The sequence below is a fragment of the Harpegnathos saltator genome, unplaced genomic scaffold, assembly GCF_003227715.2.
Source record: "Harpegnathos saltator strain DR-91 unplaced genomic scaffold, Hsal_v8.6 scaffold156, whole genome shotgun sequence".
NCBI classification, from domain to species: Eukaryota; Metazoa; Arthropoda; class Insecta; order Hymenoptera; family Formicidae; genus Harpegnathos; species Harpegnathos saltator.
In genome coordinates this window covers 803,184-819,860 of record NW_020229935.1, presented here as the reverse complement: position 1 = coordinate 819,860, position 16,677 = coordinate 803,184, and the positions used below count along the sequence as shown (strand labels likewise).

Sequence of the window (16,677 nt, the reverse complement as noted above, 5' to 3'; positions counted from 1 at the left end):
TTTATCTCTATTTTAAAGAAATGGTTAAATTTACATCAATTGAAATATTTTCTATCGTTAGCTGAGACTTTTTTCCATTTTTCTGATAATATACCGATTCCACGACAATAAAACGATTTGTCTTTCAAAGCAATCCAATCAGACACTCATTTTTGCATATACTCATAGTTATTGAAGTGTGTATTTGCCAAAGCATGTTGCATCGATCAGAATAGATGGTAATCAGATAGTGCTAAGTCTGGAGAGTACACTGGGTGCGGACGGATTTCCCATTTGAGCTCTAACAATGTTTATTTAACGATTGAAGTAACATGTGGACAAGCATTATCGCGCAAAGGAATCATTTTTCGTCTATTGCTGGCTATCGTTAACCTTTTTTACATTAATTCATCATTCAATTTATTCAATTATTGCTGGTATCGCTCCCCCGTAACTGTTTCATTCGGTTTTACGAGGGTTGCCTTTTATATTTCGGGAATGGACGATCCAGGTGCTGCCATCTGACAACCGACGTCCCTAACGTAAAGTTCGACTTTTTGTCAGTATACTTACTTAGAACGTTTTGATGTCCATGCGCCATTTGTGTTGTTTACAGTGACATGAAAAATTGATGTCGGCCAAGAAATGGAATTAAGTCGTGGACATTTCCGTGCGATTATTTTTTATAACTTTCGACGTGGATTATCTCAACAACAGTGCATCGATGAACTTAATTCGACTTTTGGCGATGAAGCACCATCAAAAATCACTATATATCGATGGTATACGGAATTCAATTGTGGCCGTAGTTCGCTTAGTGATGAATTTCGTGAAAGTCGTCCAAAATCGGTTGTTGTTCCAGAAAACATTGATGCTGTGCGTGAACTGATATTGCAAGATCGTCATGTGACTTATCGTGAGATTGAGGCATCCTTGGGCATTAGTGGGACCAGCATACATTCAATATTGCATGAACATTTGGCTGTCAAAAAAATTTGTTCGCGTTGAATCCCATATAATTTAACAATCGCTTAACAAAAGGCTCGTGTCGATTGGTCGAAAGAAATGCTCAAGAAATACGATTGCGGTGCTTCAAAACACGTCTATGATATCGTAAGAGGTGACGAATCATGGATCTATGCGTATGAGCCCGAAAGTAAACAGCAGTCGACTGTATGGGTCTTTCAAGATGAGCCAAATCCAACAAAAGTTGTTCGCGCACGAAGCACTTCGAAGCAAATGGTCGCCTGTTTTTTTCGGAAAAACCGGATATGTGGCAACTGTACCATTAGTACAATGTCGGACGGTCAATTCTGAATGGTACACAACCATTTGTTTGTCAGAAATCTTCGGAAAAATAAGGGAAACCAACCGTCGAAGACGCATCATTCTTCACCAGGACAATGCGAGCTCTCACACATCGGCTCAAACAAGAGACTTTTTGAGAACTGAAAAAGTCGAATTGATGGGTTATCCGCCATACAGCCCTGATTTGGCACCCAATGACTTCTTTTTATTCCCGCAAATCAAAAATAAATTACGAGGTCAACATTTTTCGACGCCTGAAGAAGCGGTTGATGCGTTCAAAATGCATGTTTTGGAGGTACCTCAATCGGAGTGGAAAAAGTGCTTCGAAAATTGGTTCAAGCGCATGCAAAAGTGTATTGATCTTCATGGAGAATATTTTGAAAAACAATAAACCCATGTACGATGATTAATTTCCTTTTTTTGTTCTCTATTCCCGAAATATAAAAGGCAACCCTCGTAGAAGCTCATAATACACCACATCTTCCATGTCCCACCAAATACAGAGCATTGCTTTGGACCGTGAATGTTCCGTTTAGGTATCGATGTTGATGGTTGTCCTGAATCAACCCGTGATTTTTTTCACTTTGGATTATCAAAATAAATCCACTTTTCATCTTCAGCTACAATTCGCCATAAAAAAACTCTTTTTCTCTCTGGCAAGCAAAGACATGGCTACATTCAAACGATTTGCAATGTACTTTCACTTAGTTCATGTGGAATCCATTTGCCTTCCTTTTGAATTTTTTCAATGGCGTGTAGGCATTTAGAAATTGTTGATTTATCGATATTATCGATATGATCGATATTATCGAGTTGATTATCGATTGAGTTGTTCAGCTAATTGTTTTTCCATTTGAGCGGTGTTTTCATTCAATAATGCTTGCAATTCAGAATCTTTGAATTTTTTTCGTTGACCAGTATGTTCCTTTTCACTCAAATCGAAATCACTACTTTTATATCGTTGAAACCAAAATTTATAATTAGAATATGATGGAGCTTTATCACCATAAGTTGTAACAAGCATTTCATGAGCGTCAGTTGCCAACTTTTTCAAATCGAACAAAAAAGTAATAAATGTTGAAAATGCAATTTTGTATGACCCATTTTAGACTCGTATAAACAAGGAAACTATCAGTAACAATAGCGCGCAAACTGTCATATGTCATAGAGAAATGTCAAATCTTTCATTGTTGCCAGATTTCAACATTCGTACTAACTATTAATTTGTTAATAAAGTTATCTATTGCTAGGGACTAGAATTAATTCAACCTTCTAATAGTGACTCGAAGAAACTAATCTCAGTTAAGATATGCAGAACGGTCCCAAAAATCGCCTGTTTTCTAAATCTTGAATTTCGAACCAAATTGTATGCTAAATAAAAGTTTATGATGAAATATTACTTTTAGAAAAATTTTAAGTTGAGTCTATTTCTCAGTTTCGAAAAATGGAGGGTCAAAGTGGGACAAAAGAAGAGTTGAAGAACGAGTGACAGCAGACTAAAGTAGAAGGTGTATCCTTTTCGAGTTGGAGGTAAAGATATAGTGGACTTTCTAAACTTTAGCACATTTGTACATTTGTATATTTGTACATATGTATAGATATACGTGTATAATATACACATGAAAAAAGTACAGTTTCATAATATATATCTATATATACATGTGTACTACTGTGATTAGAAAGTATCCGAACTTTATTTTTAAAAATCAAAATTACAATTCAATCATCAAAATTCTTATAATCTCTTTCAAAGTAGTCCCCATTGCTTGCAACGCACATATGCACAGCGTTTGATCCAGTCCTGGAAACATCGCTCATACGCGGCAGACGGTATGATCTTCAATTTACGCAGCGATTTTTCTTTGATGTTCTCAATCAATTCGAAACGCTGTCCGCAAAGCAGTGATGGGAAATCGGTGACTGGCTTGCCAGCGAATTTCCCCCACCATGCACGTACATACAGCCGGCTCGGTCTATCTGTGTGGGCCATGCGCACGGCAACCGTCGGCGCACCGAGCGAGAGAGAGAATATCATTCCCACTTTCTCGCTCTGGTGTACGCTCGGCGACACGAGCAAGAATATCTTTCTCTCTTTCTCGCTCTCATTCTCGCTCAGCGATGCGAGTTAAGCTGATTCTTTCTCGGCTGTAATCTGACAATGAGTCGCGGGCGTGACTATGACGTTAGGGTACGAACACAAAGGAACTGCGAAGTAGTCTTTTCAATAAAAGGAATAGGAAAAAGTTGCAAGGGGCTATGTTTGGTGAATACGGTGCTTGTGGAGCGACATTCGTTGAGTTTTTATCAGAAATTCACGCACAAGTGTCGAGGTCAAGGTATGCAATGGTGCGTTGTCGTGATACAAAATCCTAGTTGTTTTCTCACAATTCCGGTCGTTTCTTACGGATTGTGTGCTAGCATGATTCAAATGATATTCCAACTTCATCTGCTATCTCTCGCATAGTCAATCGACGATTTTGGAGCAATTCTTTCACTTTCTCAATGTGAGCGTCATCCGTTGATGATCTTCCAGAGCGTGGGTCGTCTTCAACGTGTCTGTGAAGTTAGCACGACGTTTCAATAAAAAAAAAAAAACATTACTAGTTCCAGTAGCACTTTTCATAGTTCTATAGTTCCTGATCAAAAGAAAAAAAGTTCCACATTTGTAATACCAAAAAATCGAAATTGATAAAATGTGCTAACTTCCGTTCCAGCACGACACAGTTCCCTCTAAAGTCTCAGAAGGCTTTATGTAATAGGCGTTTTGACGAGAGTTTCCGTTAGTTCTAGTCTAGATACATAGTAATTCCGAATTTCAGTACCAAATTGCATCAAAAACCAACATAACATCTTTGAAGCATTGTCGTGCCAGCACGGCACTCTACGAAAATGCATCGTGCCGACGATTTCCGGCACGTTTGACGACTGTTCTAGTTTGTTCTACTCGAGTTCTATCCATTTCAATCGGTTTCAGGGAGTGTTGCGACGTGCAAGTATTTTTTTATGAATTTTGAAATTTATCGCCAGCACGACACTCTATGAAAATGCGTCGTGCCGACGACTTCCGGCACGTTTGACACGTTTGAGTAGATTGGATCGGAACATTCGCTGAAACCGGTTGAAATGGATAGAACTCGAGTAGAACAAACTAGAACAGTCGTCAAACGTGACGGAAGTCGTCGGCACGATGCATTTTCATAGAGTGTCGTGCTGGGGCTAAATTACAAAATTCATAAAAAAATACTTGCACGTCGGAATACTCTCTGAAACCGATTGAAATGGATAGAACTCGAATAGAACAAACTAGAACAGTCGTCAAATGTGCCGGAAGTCGTCGACACGATGCATTTTCATAAAGTGTCGTGTTGGCGCTAAATTTCAAAAATTCATAAAAAAATACTTGCACGTCGCAACACTCCCTGAAACCGATTGAAATGGATAGAACTCGAGTAGAACAAACTAGAACAGTCGTCAAACGTGACGGAAATCGTCGGCATGATGCATTTTCGTAGAGTGCCGTGCTGGCACGACAATGCTTCAAAAATGTTATGTTGTTATTTGATGCAATTTGGTACTGAAATTCGGAATTACTATGTATCTAGACTAGAACTAACGGGAACTCTCGTCAGAACGCCTATTACATAAAGCCTTCTGAGACTTTAGAGGGAACTGTGTCGTGCTGGAACGGAAGTTAGCACATTTTATCAATTTCGATTTTTTGGTATTAAAAATGCGGAACTTTCTTTTCTTTTTATCAGGAACTATAGAACTATGAAAAGTTCTACTGGAACTATATTGTTTTTTTTTTTATTAAAACGTCGTGCTAACTTCACAGAGATGTCTTCAACGGATTCTCGTCCTTCTTGAAACTTCTTAAACTACTCAAACGTACTTGTTTTCGATAAACAATCATTATATATTATGAAACTATATTTTTTTCCCTACCTATGTATATATACATGTATATATAGATATATATTATGAAACTATACTTTTTTCATGTATACATTATACACGTGTATCTGTACATACAAGTGTGCTAAAGTTTGAAAAGTCCACTATCATCGTCACAAGCTTTCTGCAACATTTTGAATGCGTTTGTGAACGAAATTTCATTTTCAACACAAAATTTCGAACAAATTCTTTGCTCCATATTTTTCGACATCGTAAAAATCGCCATGCACAACTATCTTCACTGACATAAACAACTGCCACTTTTAAATGACTTGAAGGAACGCCATGATTTTTTCACGAAATGTGGAGGACATATGTACCAATTTAAGAAAGTAAACGTATTTGATTTACAGTTTATCCACGATTTTTAAAAAATAAAGTTCGGATATTTTTTGATCACAGTAGTATACAGGGTGATCCGAAATTCCCGCATTCGGAGTATAGGACATGATACTTTATGCTAAAACAAACAACTTTTTCCTTTAGCAAAATTGCGTCCGACAAGTAGTTTTTGCAGGAGAGCGTGTTAAATTTAACGAGTAAGCGCTTTTGTCTACAAGCGCTGTATGTAGCGTTCAGAGCCGGCGCGCATGCCTCACTCGCGTGTACCTAGTCCGTGATTAGTAATCATAAGTAATGTCTTTTAAGACGCTCATACGGTTCTGTTGTGATTAGTTTACGACATTTTAAGGCTGTGCTTGAGACAATTTTAAATAATAAGAATCAATTATGAACAATACCGGGATTTGACCTGCTTTCGTATTTATTGCGACGTGATTTCTTAGCGCTGGCAAATTTCTGCCGGTCCACGCGTCACGGTCTCTCACACAAATATGTTGGGCGCCAGGTGCGGATAGCCGCACCACTCACCAACGCTAATTGCCACCAAGGTAGCCGCGACGCGAGATTCCGACGAGACCGGTAGCTCCGTGAAATTTACAGTCGATAGACGGGATGGGTTAGGCCGGAAATTGGGAAGGCGTGCAGCAAATAAAGAGCGGCGTTCTTATTATCGGAATCACAAGTTTATTGTTTCGGGAATCGGCACGCTCCGAAACTCCGCGGGACGGTACACGTTTCCGTTGTTCTTTTCCGCGAGATCGAGACTGCTCGGCGCAACACAATTATTTGTCGGACGCGACCCGTACACGGAACACCGAAAATGATAGCTGGTGGACGGTCTTACAGATTCGGGAACCTCCCGGCGGCGTGATCCTGAACGGTCGTCGGGCGGGTCGATCCTGTCGCGAGGTCGGCTGTCGTCCTTCCTCTTCCCTCTCTTCGCTCGGTCCGGCAATGCACGGCACTGCACGATGCACCTCGCTGTTTTGTCGATAGCGATCGGAACACACGAATTCTATCGCGAGCGGAACGAGAACTCTTTTCTCTCTCTAGAGCGGAACACCAAAAAATCAATCTTTTTCTTTCGAGGGGAAAAATGAATCTGAATCTTTTCTTTCTGTCCCTTCTTTTTCACGCTGTTTCGGGAGGAGTTCCTCTCTCCCCGTTCCTCGCCTTTTCCGACCGGACGGCAATCCTTTCGCGGATCTTTGTTGTCGATCCGCGGAACGGATGCTCTATCTCGCTCTCTCTCTCTCTCTCGCTCTCTCTCTCTCTCTCTCTCTCTCTCTCTCTCTCTCTCTCTCTCTCTCTCTCTCTCTCTCTCTCTCTCTCCCTCTCTCTCTCTCCCTCTTTCTCTCTCTCTCTCTCTCTCTCTCTCTCTCCCTCTCCCTCTCCCTCTCCCTCTCCCTCTCCCTCTCCCTCTCCCTCTCCCTCTCTCTCTCTCCCTCTCCCTCTCCCTCTCTCTCTCTCCCTCTCTCTCTCTCTCTCTTTGCTTCCTCGGCTGTCTCGCTGTTATCTTCCTCAGACGAGCGGGCCACGAGTCGTGTTCGTGCTCCTTCCGTGTTGTTATTGTAGCCTGCCTGACAACAAATACGGCAGCGGTAATTCCTTTCGGGACGACACATAATTCGTTAATAGGAAAAGAGAATAGAGAGCAATCACCTGAGGTGCATGTGCCTGGCCGTGAGCGAAGTCCTCCTCATCCTCCCTGCTCCTCCTGTCCTGATGGTCGGCTCGAAAGATCCAGGGGCACAAAACTGTGGGACGCGAGATCGTCTCACCTGCACGCTCCTAACTTTAATTGATTCCGCTCAAGTCATTAGGCTTTTTCGGGAAGTCGTCTCGAACTCCCCTTTGACCGCGCGATGATTGTCGCCCTCCCCCCCCGCGTCGTGATCGAGTGTTTTCGCACACTAGTGACGGGCGCCCCCGCAGCTGCCACGTCACATTATATTGCTTAAATAATGAAAAGTTAATAAAATAAGTACTGCCTTTATTTCTTACGTAATAAATGAATAAAATATTGTCTGATTGCACAATATTATCTGAAAATAAAGACAAATGTAAATAATAATATGTTTTGCGAACTGTGAGCGTTCTATTATTTCAAGTATTGCACAATTACATGATAATTACGTAATAGTATCATTAAACTTAAAGAATAATTTACTGATCAAGCATATACCATACATAGGAATATACATATTTGTAACAGGGATTAAAAGTAAAATATTTGAATTAACGTCTTTTAAGAGCTCTCCTTTTATTTTTTATAATAGAAAATACGAAGAACTTATTTAAAATTCAAATTGTGTGATATACTCACGTCACGGTCTACATTTATTAATTATTGCTTATGCACGTTAGTCTTTCAATACATACTTTCCTTACATGTTTTGATTATTGCGAGGAATATTGCTATAGCCTCAATGGTCAAGTTGGTTAAGAAAATAAATCATTGAGGCTATAGCAATATTCCTCGTAATATTCGAAACATGTAAGGAAAGTACGTATTGAAAGGCTAACGTGCATAAGCAATAATAAGTATATGTAGACCGTGATGTAGACATGAGTATATCACACACAATTTGAATTTTAAATAAGTTCTTTGTATTTTCTATTATAAAAAAATAAAAAGAGAGCTCTTAAAAGACGTTAATACAAATATTTTACTTTTAATCACTGTTACAAATATGTATACTCCTATGTATATGCTTGATCAGTAAATTATTCTTTAAGTTTAATGATACTATTTAATTATCACGTAATTATGCAATATTTGGAATAATAAAACGCTCTCAGCTCGCAAAACATTACTAAATATTACTCGCAAAATATTACTATTTACATTTGTCTTTATTTTCAGATAATATTGTGCAATCAGACAATATTTTATTCATTTATTACGTAAGAAATAAAGGCAGTACTGATTTTATTAACTTTTCATTATTTAAGCAATATAAATACGAAAGCAGGTCAAATCCCAGTATTGTTCATAATTGATTTTTATTATTTAAAATTGTCTCAAGCACCGTCTTAAAATGGTGTAAACTAATCACAACAGAACCGTATGAGCGTCTTGAAAGACACTACTTATGATTACTAATCACGGACTAGGTACACGCGAGTGAAATGCGCGCGCCGGCCCTGAGCGCTACATAGACAAGAGCGTTTATTCGTTAAATTTAACATGCTCTCCTGCAAAAACTACTTGTCGGACACAATTTTGCTAAAGGAAAAAGTTGTTTGTTTTAGCATAAAGTATCGTGTTCTGTATTCCGAATGCGGGAATTTCGGATCCTGTATACATAAGTAGGTTATTCTATAATAAAATATTCACCGCAATAACTTTTTAGGAAAGCATTTTTCAAAAAAGTATTTTAGATAAAAGTTGTGAGGTTCAAAGACAGACATCAGACGGTAACCTTGAACTTGACCTTGAGGTTGATTTTCACTTTGAAATATTAATTTTCAAAATGAAAATCAACCTCAAGGTCAAGTTCAAGGTCACCATCTGATGCCTCTTCTTGAACCTTACAACTTTTATCTGGAACATTTTTTTGAAAAATGCTTTCCTGAAGAGTTATTGCGGTGGATATTTTATTAAAGGGTACACTACCTATGTATATACACATGCAGGGTGCACGATTTATCTGAAGACATTGAAATATCTCGAGAACTATGCATTGGATAAAAGAAAGTGGTTAATGAAAGTTATTAGTCTCGAAGGGGGACATCCAATGATACCAAACTCGACCTCCTACCCCACCCCCTGGGGGTGGGGGTTAGGGGCAACTTTGAAATCTTAAATGGAAACCTCCATTTTTTATTGCAGATACGGATTCTACGCCACAAAATACGTAAATTTTATCCGAAACTTTTTTTTTGATTCGTGATAGATGGCGCTGTAATCGCAAAAAATTATATTTTCCGCAATTCTCCAGAAATGATCATTGGAATGAGAAATAAAAAATACCTGTTCAATATTTTTAAATCAACAAGTGCCAACAACTCGTGAAAACATGGTAGAACGCATAAGAAACGCTTGCGCTGAAACTCCCGCAGATATGCTTTTATCCTGTGTACAGTCATTTGAAAAAAGGATCAATAAGTGTATTGAAGTTGAAGGTAAAAATTTCGAACACTTACTCTATAATTAATTGAACAGTGAGAGGCAAGGGGACTCACATTAAAAAAGCACCCGAAGGGAACATAAAACTACTACGTCCTCGTCGTTGTTCCTGTGTAACGCTAAAAGTAGTTTCTCGGAAAAATTCAACGCTATCTATCACGAATGAAAAAAATTGTTTCAATAAAAATTTCACGTACAATCTAATTCTGCAATGAAAAATGTGGGTCCCCATTTGAGATTTGAACGTTATCACCCACCCTATCCCGAGAGAATGGGGGGGGGGAATAACTTTTATTATGTTCTTTAAAAATATTGAACAGATATTTTTTATTTCTCAATCCAATGATCATTTCTGGAGAATTGCGGAAAATATAATTTTTTGCGATTACAGCGCCATCTATCACGAATTAAAACAAAAGTTTCGGACAAAATTTACGTATTTTGTGGCGTAGAATCCGTATCTGCAATAAAAAATGGGGGTTTCCATTTAAGATTTCAAAGTTGCCCCCAACCCCCACCTCCAGGGGGTGGGGTGGGAGGTCGAGTTTGGTATCATTGGATGTCCCCCTTCGAGACTAACAACTTTCATTGACCACTTTTTTTTATCCAATGCATAGTTCTCGAGATATTTCAATGTCTTCAGATAAATCGTGCACCCTGTATATATAGATATATATTATGAAACTGTACTTTTTTCTCTATCTATCATATGATATGTATATACACATGTATATATAGATATATATTATGAAACTATACTTTTTTCATATACAGGGTGCACGATTTATCTGAAGACATTGAAATATCTCGAGAACTATGCATTGGATAAAAAAAAGTGGTTAATGCAAGTTGTTAGTCTCGAAGGGGGACATCCAATGATACCAAACTCGACCTTCCACCCCACCCCCTGGGGGTGGAGGTTGGGGGCAACTTTGAAATCTTAAACAGAAACCCCCTTTTTTTATTGCAGATACGGATTCTACGCCACAAAATACGTAAATTTTGTCCGAAACTTTTTTTTTGATTCGTGATAGATGGCGCTGTAATCGCAAAAAATTATATTTTCCGCAATTCTCCAGAAATGATCATTGGATTGAGAAATAAAAAATACCTGTTCAATATTTTTAAAGAACATAATAAAAGTTATTCCCCCCCATCCTCTCGGGGTAGGGTGAGTGGTAACGTTCAAATCTCAAATGGGGATCCACATTTTTCATTGCAGAATTAGATTGTACGTGAAATTTTTATTGAAACAATTTTTTTCATTGAAACAATTTTTTATAATAAGCCGTAGTTCGCCATACACCCACAGTGGCGCGTCGAGCAGTTCCCTCTTCGATTCGGGTTCCCATTTGAGATTTGAACGTTACCACCCACTCTACCTCGAGAGGAGGGGGGAATAACTTTTATTATGTTCTTTAAAAATATTGAACAGGTATTTTTTATTTCTCAATCCAATTTCTGGAGAATTGCGAAAAATATAATTTTTTGCGATTACAGCGCCATCTATCACGAATCAAAAAAAGAGTTTCGGACAAAATTTACGTATTTTGTGGCGTAGAATCCGTATCTGCAATAAAAAAAGGGGGTTTCCGTTTAAGATTTCAAAGTTGCCCCCAACCCCCACCTCCAGGGGGTGGGGTGGAAGGTCGAGTTTGGTATCATTGGATGTCCCCCTTCGAGACTAACAACTTTCATTAACCACTTTTTTTTATCCAATGCATAGTTCTCGAGATATTTCAATGTCTTCAGATAAATCGTACACCCTATATACATTATACACGTACATATAAATGTGCTAAAGTTTGAAAAGTCTACTATATCTTTATCTCCGACTTGAAATGGATATACTTTCTACTTAAGTCTGCTGAAACCTGTTTTTCAACCCTCCTTTTACCCCACCCTGACTCCCCATTTCTTAATCTTGAGAAGGGGACTCAACTTGAAATTTTTCTAGGAGTAATATTTCATCATAAACTTTCACTTAACATATAATTTGGCTTCAAATTCAAGGTCTAGAAAACAGGCGATTTTTTGCCTATTTTTGGGGTCATTTTTTCTTAATTGAAAGTTATATTTGAGTTTTTCTATTAAATCGTACGATAACCTAAAATCGCATATTTGTAAATGCGATTTAATCGAGAAAAGTCATATTTAACTTAAAATTCAAATTTAAATTATTCAAATGAGACGATTTTGAAGTAACGGCTATCAATACACTCTATGTTGGATTAATTTGTGATTGTTGTCTACGCGTGGTCACTGATGCCTTATGATGTTGTATTATAAATCGCATTTTTTATTTGTCAAGTAACGTGACTTATAATAATTATAAGAGTATCTTACATACACGTGGCATGAAACATGCGTCTTACGTACAAGTATCTTACGTATACGTGGCCAAAACGAACATGTATTAACATTTCCTAAACGAATGCAACACATTGCATAAATTGCGTTATAGCCGATCAAAGGATGGTAATTCTTCGAAAAATTGAGATTTGCTGATTTCATTGAAAATTATAAATCGTCTAAACTGGCCTCACAAAAAATTCTTTCGATCTTTGTATCGTTCAGTCGATCTCTTCCGTCTGTATCTATTAAAATAAAAGCCTAAAAGTAAGCTGCACTAAAATAAAATAACTGACTGACAATTTTTTAGGAGGAGAAGAAAAGCTTGAAGGAGCGTTTGCAAGCGATTCAAGAGGTTACGCAGACCGTTCAAAATTCAATCGGCTACATAGCCAGTCTGTGCGAGAAGGTGAAGAATCTCTTCAACTTCACGATTCCATATTTAAGTTACCTAGCGATGATCCTGGCGATCATCGGCGCGGTTGTGCTCTATTTCATTCCTGTCCGATATTTAATCCTCGCCTGGGGCGTCAATAAGTTCTCTAGGAAAATCCTCAGGCCTCATTCCGTGCCCAACAACGAGCTCCTCGATCTTATATCTAGAGTGCCTGACGACGAGGAGCTGCTTAATTATAGGTAAGTGATCAATATACAATAATCAGTATGTTCCATACGCGTGTGTGAATGTGTCACGTGTCTCTATCTTTAACAGAATTAATTGAATTCTTTCGCTTATAGATGTAAAATATCCGCACGAATGTTGCGGGAGACTCGAGTGTAGCATGCTTCAGGCAAAATAAAAACTGTAGTTTTTATTTTATCATATTAAGGAGTGCTTCTCATCTGTGAAACATGTGATTTCATACACCGATATCTACGTATCTGGGAAACTAACATAGAGTACAAAGCAAAAATGATCATTTTTCAAATAACTATAATTGTTAATAATAATTTATTAACATTAATTTATTAATAATAAGTTAATAATAATAATTTCAAATAACTGTAATAATTAATAATTAACAAACTCTTTATAAGTCATAGAAATCTAGAATAAATCGACTGAGAAAATTCCTGAGAAAAGATCAAACAGAAAGTTGTCGATTAAACTTCCTACATTTTGAAATAAGGATGAAAATGAATGAGATATATTTGTTAGTGAGAAGGAAATAATTGTTTAATCGGTCGGTATTACAACATTCGCGAGACGTGGTGCCAAAATATGCACGAAATAAGTCTGCACCAATATTTTCTGAAAAAAGAAGAAACTGACTTTGCTCTTATGCTTTTCCTTTGCTTCCTAGGTTCCACATATATTCATATACAATTTATTGAATCCACTAACACAGGAGAAGTATTTCGTATCTTCGATAAAGCAGCTGTGAGCTTTCACATCAATCTGGAGAAACTGCTTCGTACCATCTTCACAACGTAGTCGACATCGTAGTCGATCCTCGCATTTCTTGATTTTGTGAAAAAGCACAAAAGGTTCCTTTTTTTAACCTTTATCCTTTTCCAGAGAACTGAAGCCCGTGCCGACGGCAGATTGCGAGAAAGGCGGTACCTCAGGAAGTCCTGGCACGAACACAACGCGGAGAGAGCAAAGAAAAAGGCACAAAGTAGCGTAGCAGAATCTCCCGCGGCCGGAAGTCGCGGGTCCACGGTCGTACAGTTTCCTTAAAACAGTCCTGCGTCGGAAGCTCCGTCAGCGAAAAGGATCAGTGGAGAATGCGGATGTGATCGACATAGACTGAATATATTTCATTTCATATCCCTCCCCCTCTCCCAATGCATCGTGAAAATTTTGAATCTAATATTGGACATTAACGAAGTTAAGTAAAGTTTCCTTCTCGAGAGAAGAAACGATATGAAAAAAATATATTATTGATTGACAAAATGTCCGAAATGCTGCAAGAAAAATGCAGGCGGATTCGTCAATAAAAATAAGATAATTTTTTAATCGCGATAGAATTGAAGTATATGAAATGGAACGTGTCGCAAAAATGTCTGAAAAACGATGACATTCGTGTCTTGATTAGATAGAAGAAGTATGCATCGAATGAAAAATTATATATCGAATATTGAATTATTCCGTCGTAAATGTACAATAATGAACATTTCATACATCTCTAATTGCTCCGAATTGCTGTGCTACTAACGATATGTATAAAAGTACAATCAGTGAAGAAGTTTGCACAATTTTTCAATCCCTTCACCCTGTCTTTAATCATTATCAAATCTCTAATCATTTTTTATACATTATTCGTATTTCTGTGAGAACCGTAATACCTAGTTTTCATAGCGGGAACGTTAAAAATGTAAATCTAACAGTTCAAGGATACAAATATATTTTAAAGAATTACAAATTCAAGAATATCAAGAGCATACAGGTGCTAAGAAAATTGAGTAATGAAAGCAATAGTATATAGTGTAAAATTACGAAAATAAAAAAAGTTTTACTGCGAGTAGAAAAGTGACAAATAAACAAAGATTTTTGAGAATAATTTAAATACTACAATTATTAAAATATCATGAATTTTTTCACACAACTTTTCCATGTGATTCTTTATATTTGTCTCAGAAATTTTTACTATTCTCTACTGTTAGAAACTTTAATATTTCTCTATAATGTTCTATAATACCCATTACTTCTAGAAATATCTCTTCCTATAGAGGAGAAAATGACATTTTAAAAAAAGATTGTCAGTTTTTTTCCGAATTTAATGATATTCGATTCGCACAAGAGGCTGCTACTTCTTCTTTAGTTGTACGAGTTAGACACGAAATTTAATTGCTTTTTTAAGATAGTCTAATCCTGCAAGAGAGAGAGAGAAAGAGAGAGAGAGAGAGAAAAGAGTTGATTAATTTTGAAAGTATCTCGTGTTAAAAAAGAGTACTGCGTTTCGAGCATATCAAAGACGGCAAAGAACGTGTGTTCTTATAGATTATATTAGTTAATAAACTCTGATAGTAACGGAGATAGGAATTTAAAAAAATGCGATGACGCTTCTCCTAGGAGAACGGTTATCGGTCGTTTCGTCCATCGGTGTTGTTAGCGAGTTGTTAAATATTATTGAAACAGAAAGGTTTAACAGCAAGTTAGATATTTTCTGGGATACAATCGAGCTCCAGGGATGCCGTGGAAAATGATGCGCGATTGGATTTTGCGAAATTACATTAGATTTGAATTTTAAGTTAATTCCAATGTTCCACCGTGCTTCGCTTGTAGATACTGAAATACTGCTCGTGAAGTTTCTGCCAAAATTATTTTTTCAAAATAATTATAGAAGTTGATTTATGAGATCATAATGTAATATGCAGTAATGTCCGATACATTTCAGATGAAATAATTGACGATTTAAAGGCCAATCTGTGTAAAAACAAAGGTCCGAAAATTTGTAGAAAAGGAAAAGAATTTTTATTAAGTTGAAAAAAAACTTCCACTTTTGTCCGCTTTGTCTTCGTGTTCAAACGCAACGATAACAATAATCAACGATATGATTATCTTTTAATACTAATTTCCTTTTTATAATTTTTCCATAATAAGCGGTATTTTCGCGAGGATGCCAAGCAGCTATTTTGCATTGATAAGGAATATGCGGTGGAACTTTTGCGTCAATTCAATATATTCGCGCATGCGGTTATACAAGGTGGTATATACACAACATGTATCGCAAGCGATTGTTCCTTTTTTGAAGAGTTTGACATTATTTAAAGTCTTCGTTCCAACGCACAGTTTTACGTGTTGATCGCGGCAAAAGAAACGTGCAATTATTTTGTATAAGTATTTTTACGTCATTGTTGCCGTCGGGAAAATAGATTGCGCTGCGATGAAAAGAGAAAGAGGAATAAGAGATAAGAAAGGTTGCCTTTTCGACTGGAAATCGTCCAGATCGCAACGCATGCATTTTTACACAACGACATTTCGCGCTTCGTTCTGCGATTAAATAATATCGAAAAAGTACGGAGTGTCCCGAAAGTGTCCAACTACTGACCAATTACCGACGTTTTTCATAAATTGTACCGTAATAGGGGAGAACAATATATAAATATAATGTCGATTACAAATACTTTGCCTTTTACAATTACCGTTTAAGGTTTTACATTGTATTGTTATTTCACTATGGTTGTTTCATATTATATTATAAGCCATTGTATCGTACGACGTCGAACAACATTCACTTGCTCGCTCATATCTCATTAAATTTTTCCGCCAATGTACAACTTTCAATGCAAATAACTTCAAAGCACTGTATATATATTTACCTGGATTTTTTTTATAAGTATGATCAATAGAATGTTGATGAAATGAATATAGGAGGCAAACTATGGTTGGGCATTTTAGAGTCACTCTGTACGGCAATAAACTAACTTTCTTAACTTCGCGTGTGGAACGAGTTCGACGGACACCGCTGGTGTTATACCAACGGTGATTCTATCATTGCCTTCTCAATGCGGTTGTGTAATCGACCCGAGTGTCGTGACATTTTCTGTTCAGTATGCGTGTGCACGCGTACATATATTCACGCTCCTTTCTTTATATTAATTTAACTTTACATCACCCGGTTGTCAAATGACTGAAAAGATCTATCAAGCTGTCTCAGATACAC

The 16,677-nt window shown here is 37.4% G+C and overlaps 2 protein-coding genes across 11 annotated transcripts in view; both read left to right on the top strand.

Moving 5' to 3' along the window:
• Window positions 1-14,253, top strand: part of Mctp (multiple C2 domain and transmembrane region protein) — an 85,858-nt gene extending 71,605 nt beyond the window's left edge. For 6 of the 10 annotated variants that reach the window (XM_025296718.1, XM_025296721.1, XM_025296717.1 and 3 more), the window contains 2 exons: window positions 12,378-12,703; window positions 13,587-14,253. In XM_025296718.1, coding sequence (XP_025152503.1) covers window positions 12,378-12,703; window positions 13,587-13,695 — 435 coding nt within the window. In that variant the 3' untranslated portion in view covers window positions 13,696-14,253. Of the gene's footprint in view, window positions 1-2,722; window positions 2,820-12,377; window positions 12,704-12,805; window positions 12,997-13,586 lie in introns of those variants that run through there. The other 4 variants (XM_025296723.1, XM_025296722.1, XM_025296726.1 and 1 more) reach the window with 4 other exon arrangements.
• On the top strand, window positions 71-1,711 carry LOC112588120 (histone-lysine N-methyltransferase SETMAR-like). The gene is made up of 2 exons (XM_025296728.1): window positions 71-761; window positions 842-1,711. Exon 2 carries the CDS (start codon window positions 1,118-1,120, stop codon window positions 1,676-1,678), a length of 561 nt encoding a protein of 186 aa, XP_025152513.1. The 5' UTR covers window positions 71-761; window positions 842-1,117; the 3' UTR covers window positions 1,679-1,711.
• Window positions 14,254-16,677: the final 2,424 nt, after the last annotated feature.

What these genes read in the sequence shown, in the direction of transcription:
- LOC112588120 (XM_025296728.1), top strand. Translation starts at nt 1,118, where the DNA reads ATGCGTATGAGCCCGAAAGTAAACAGCAGTCGACTGTATGGGTCTTTC.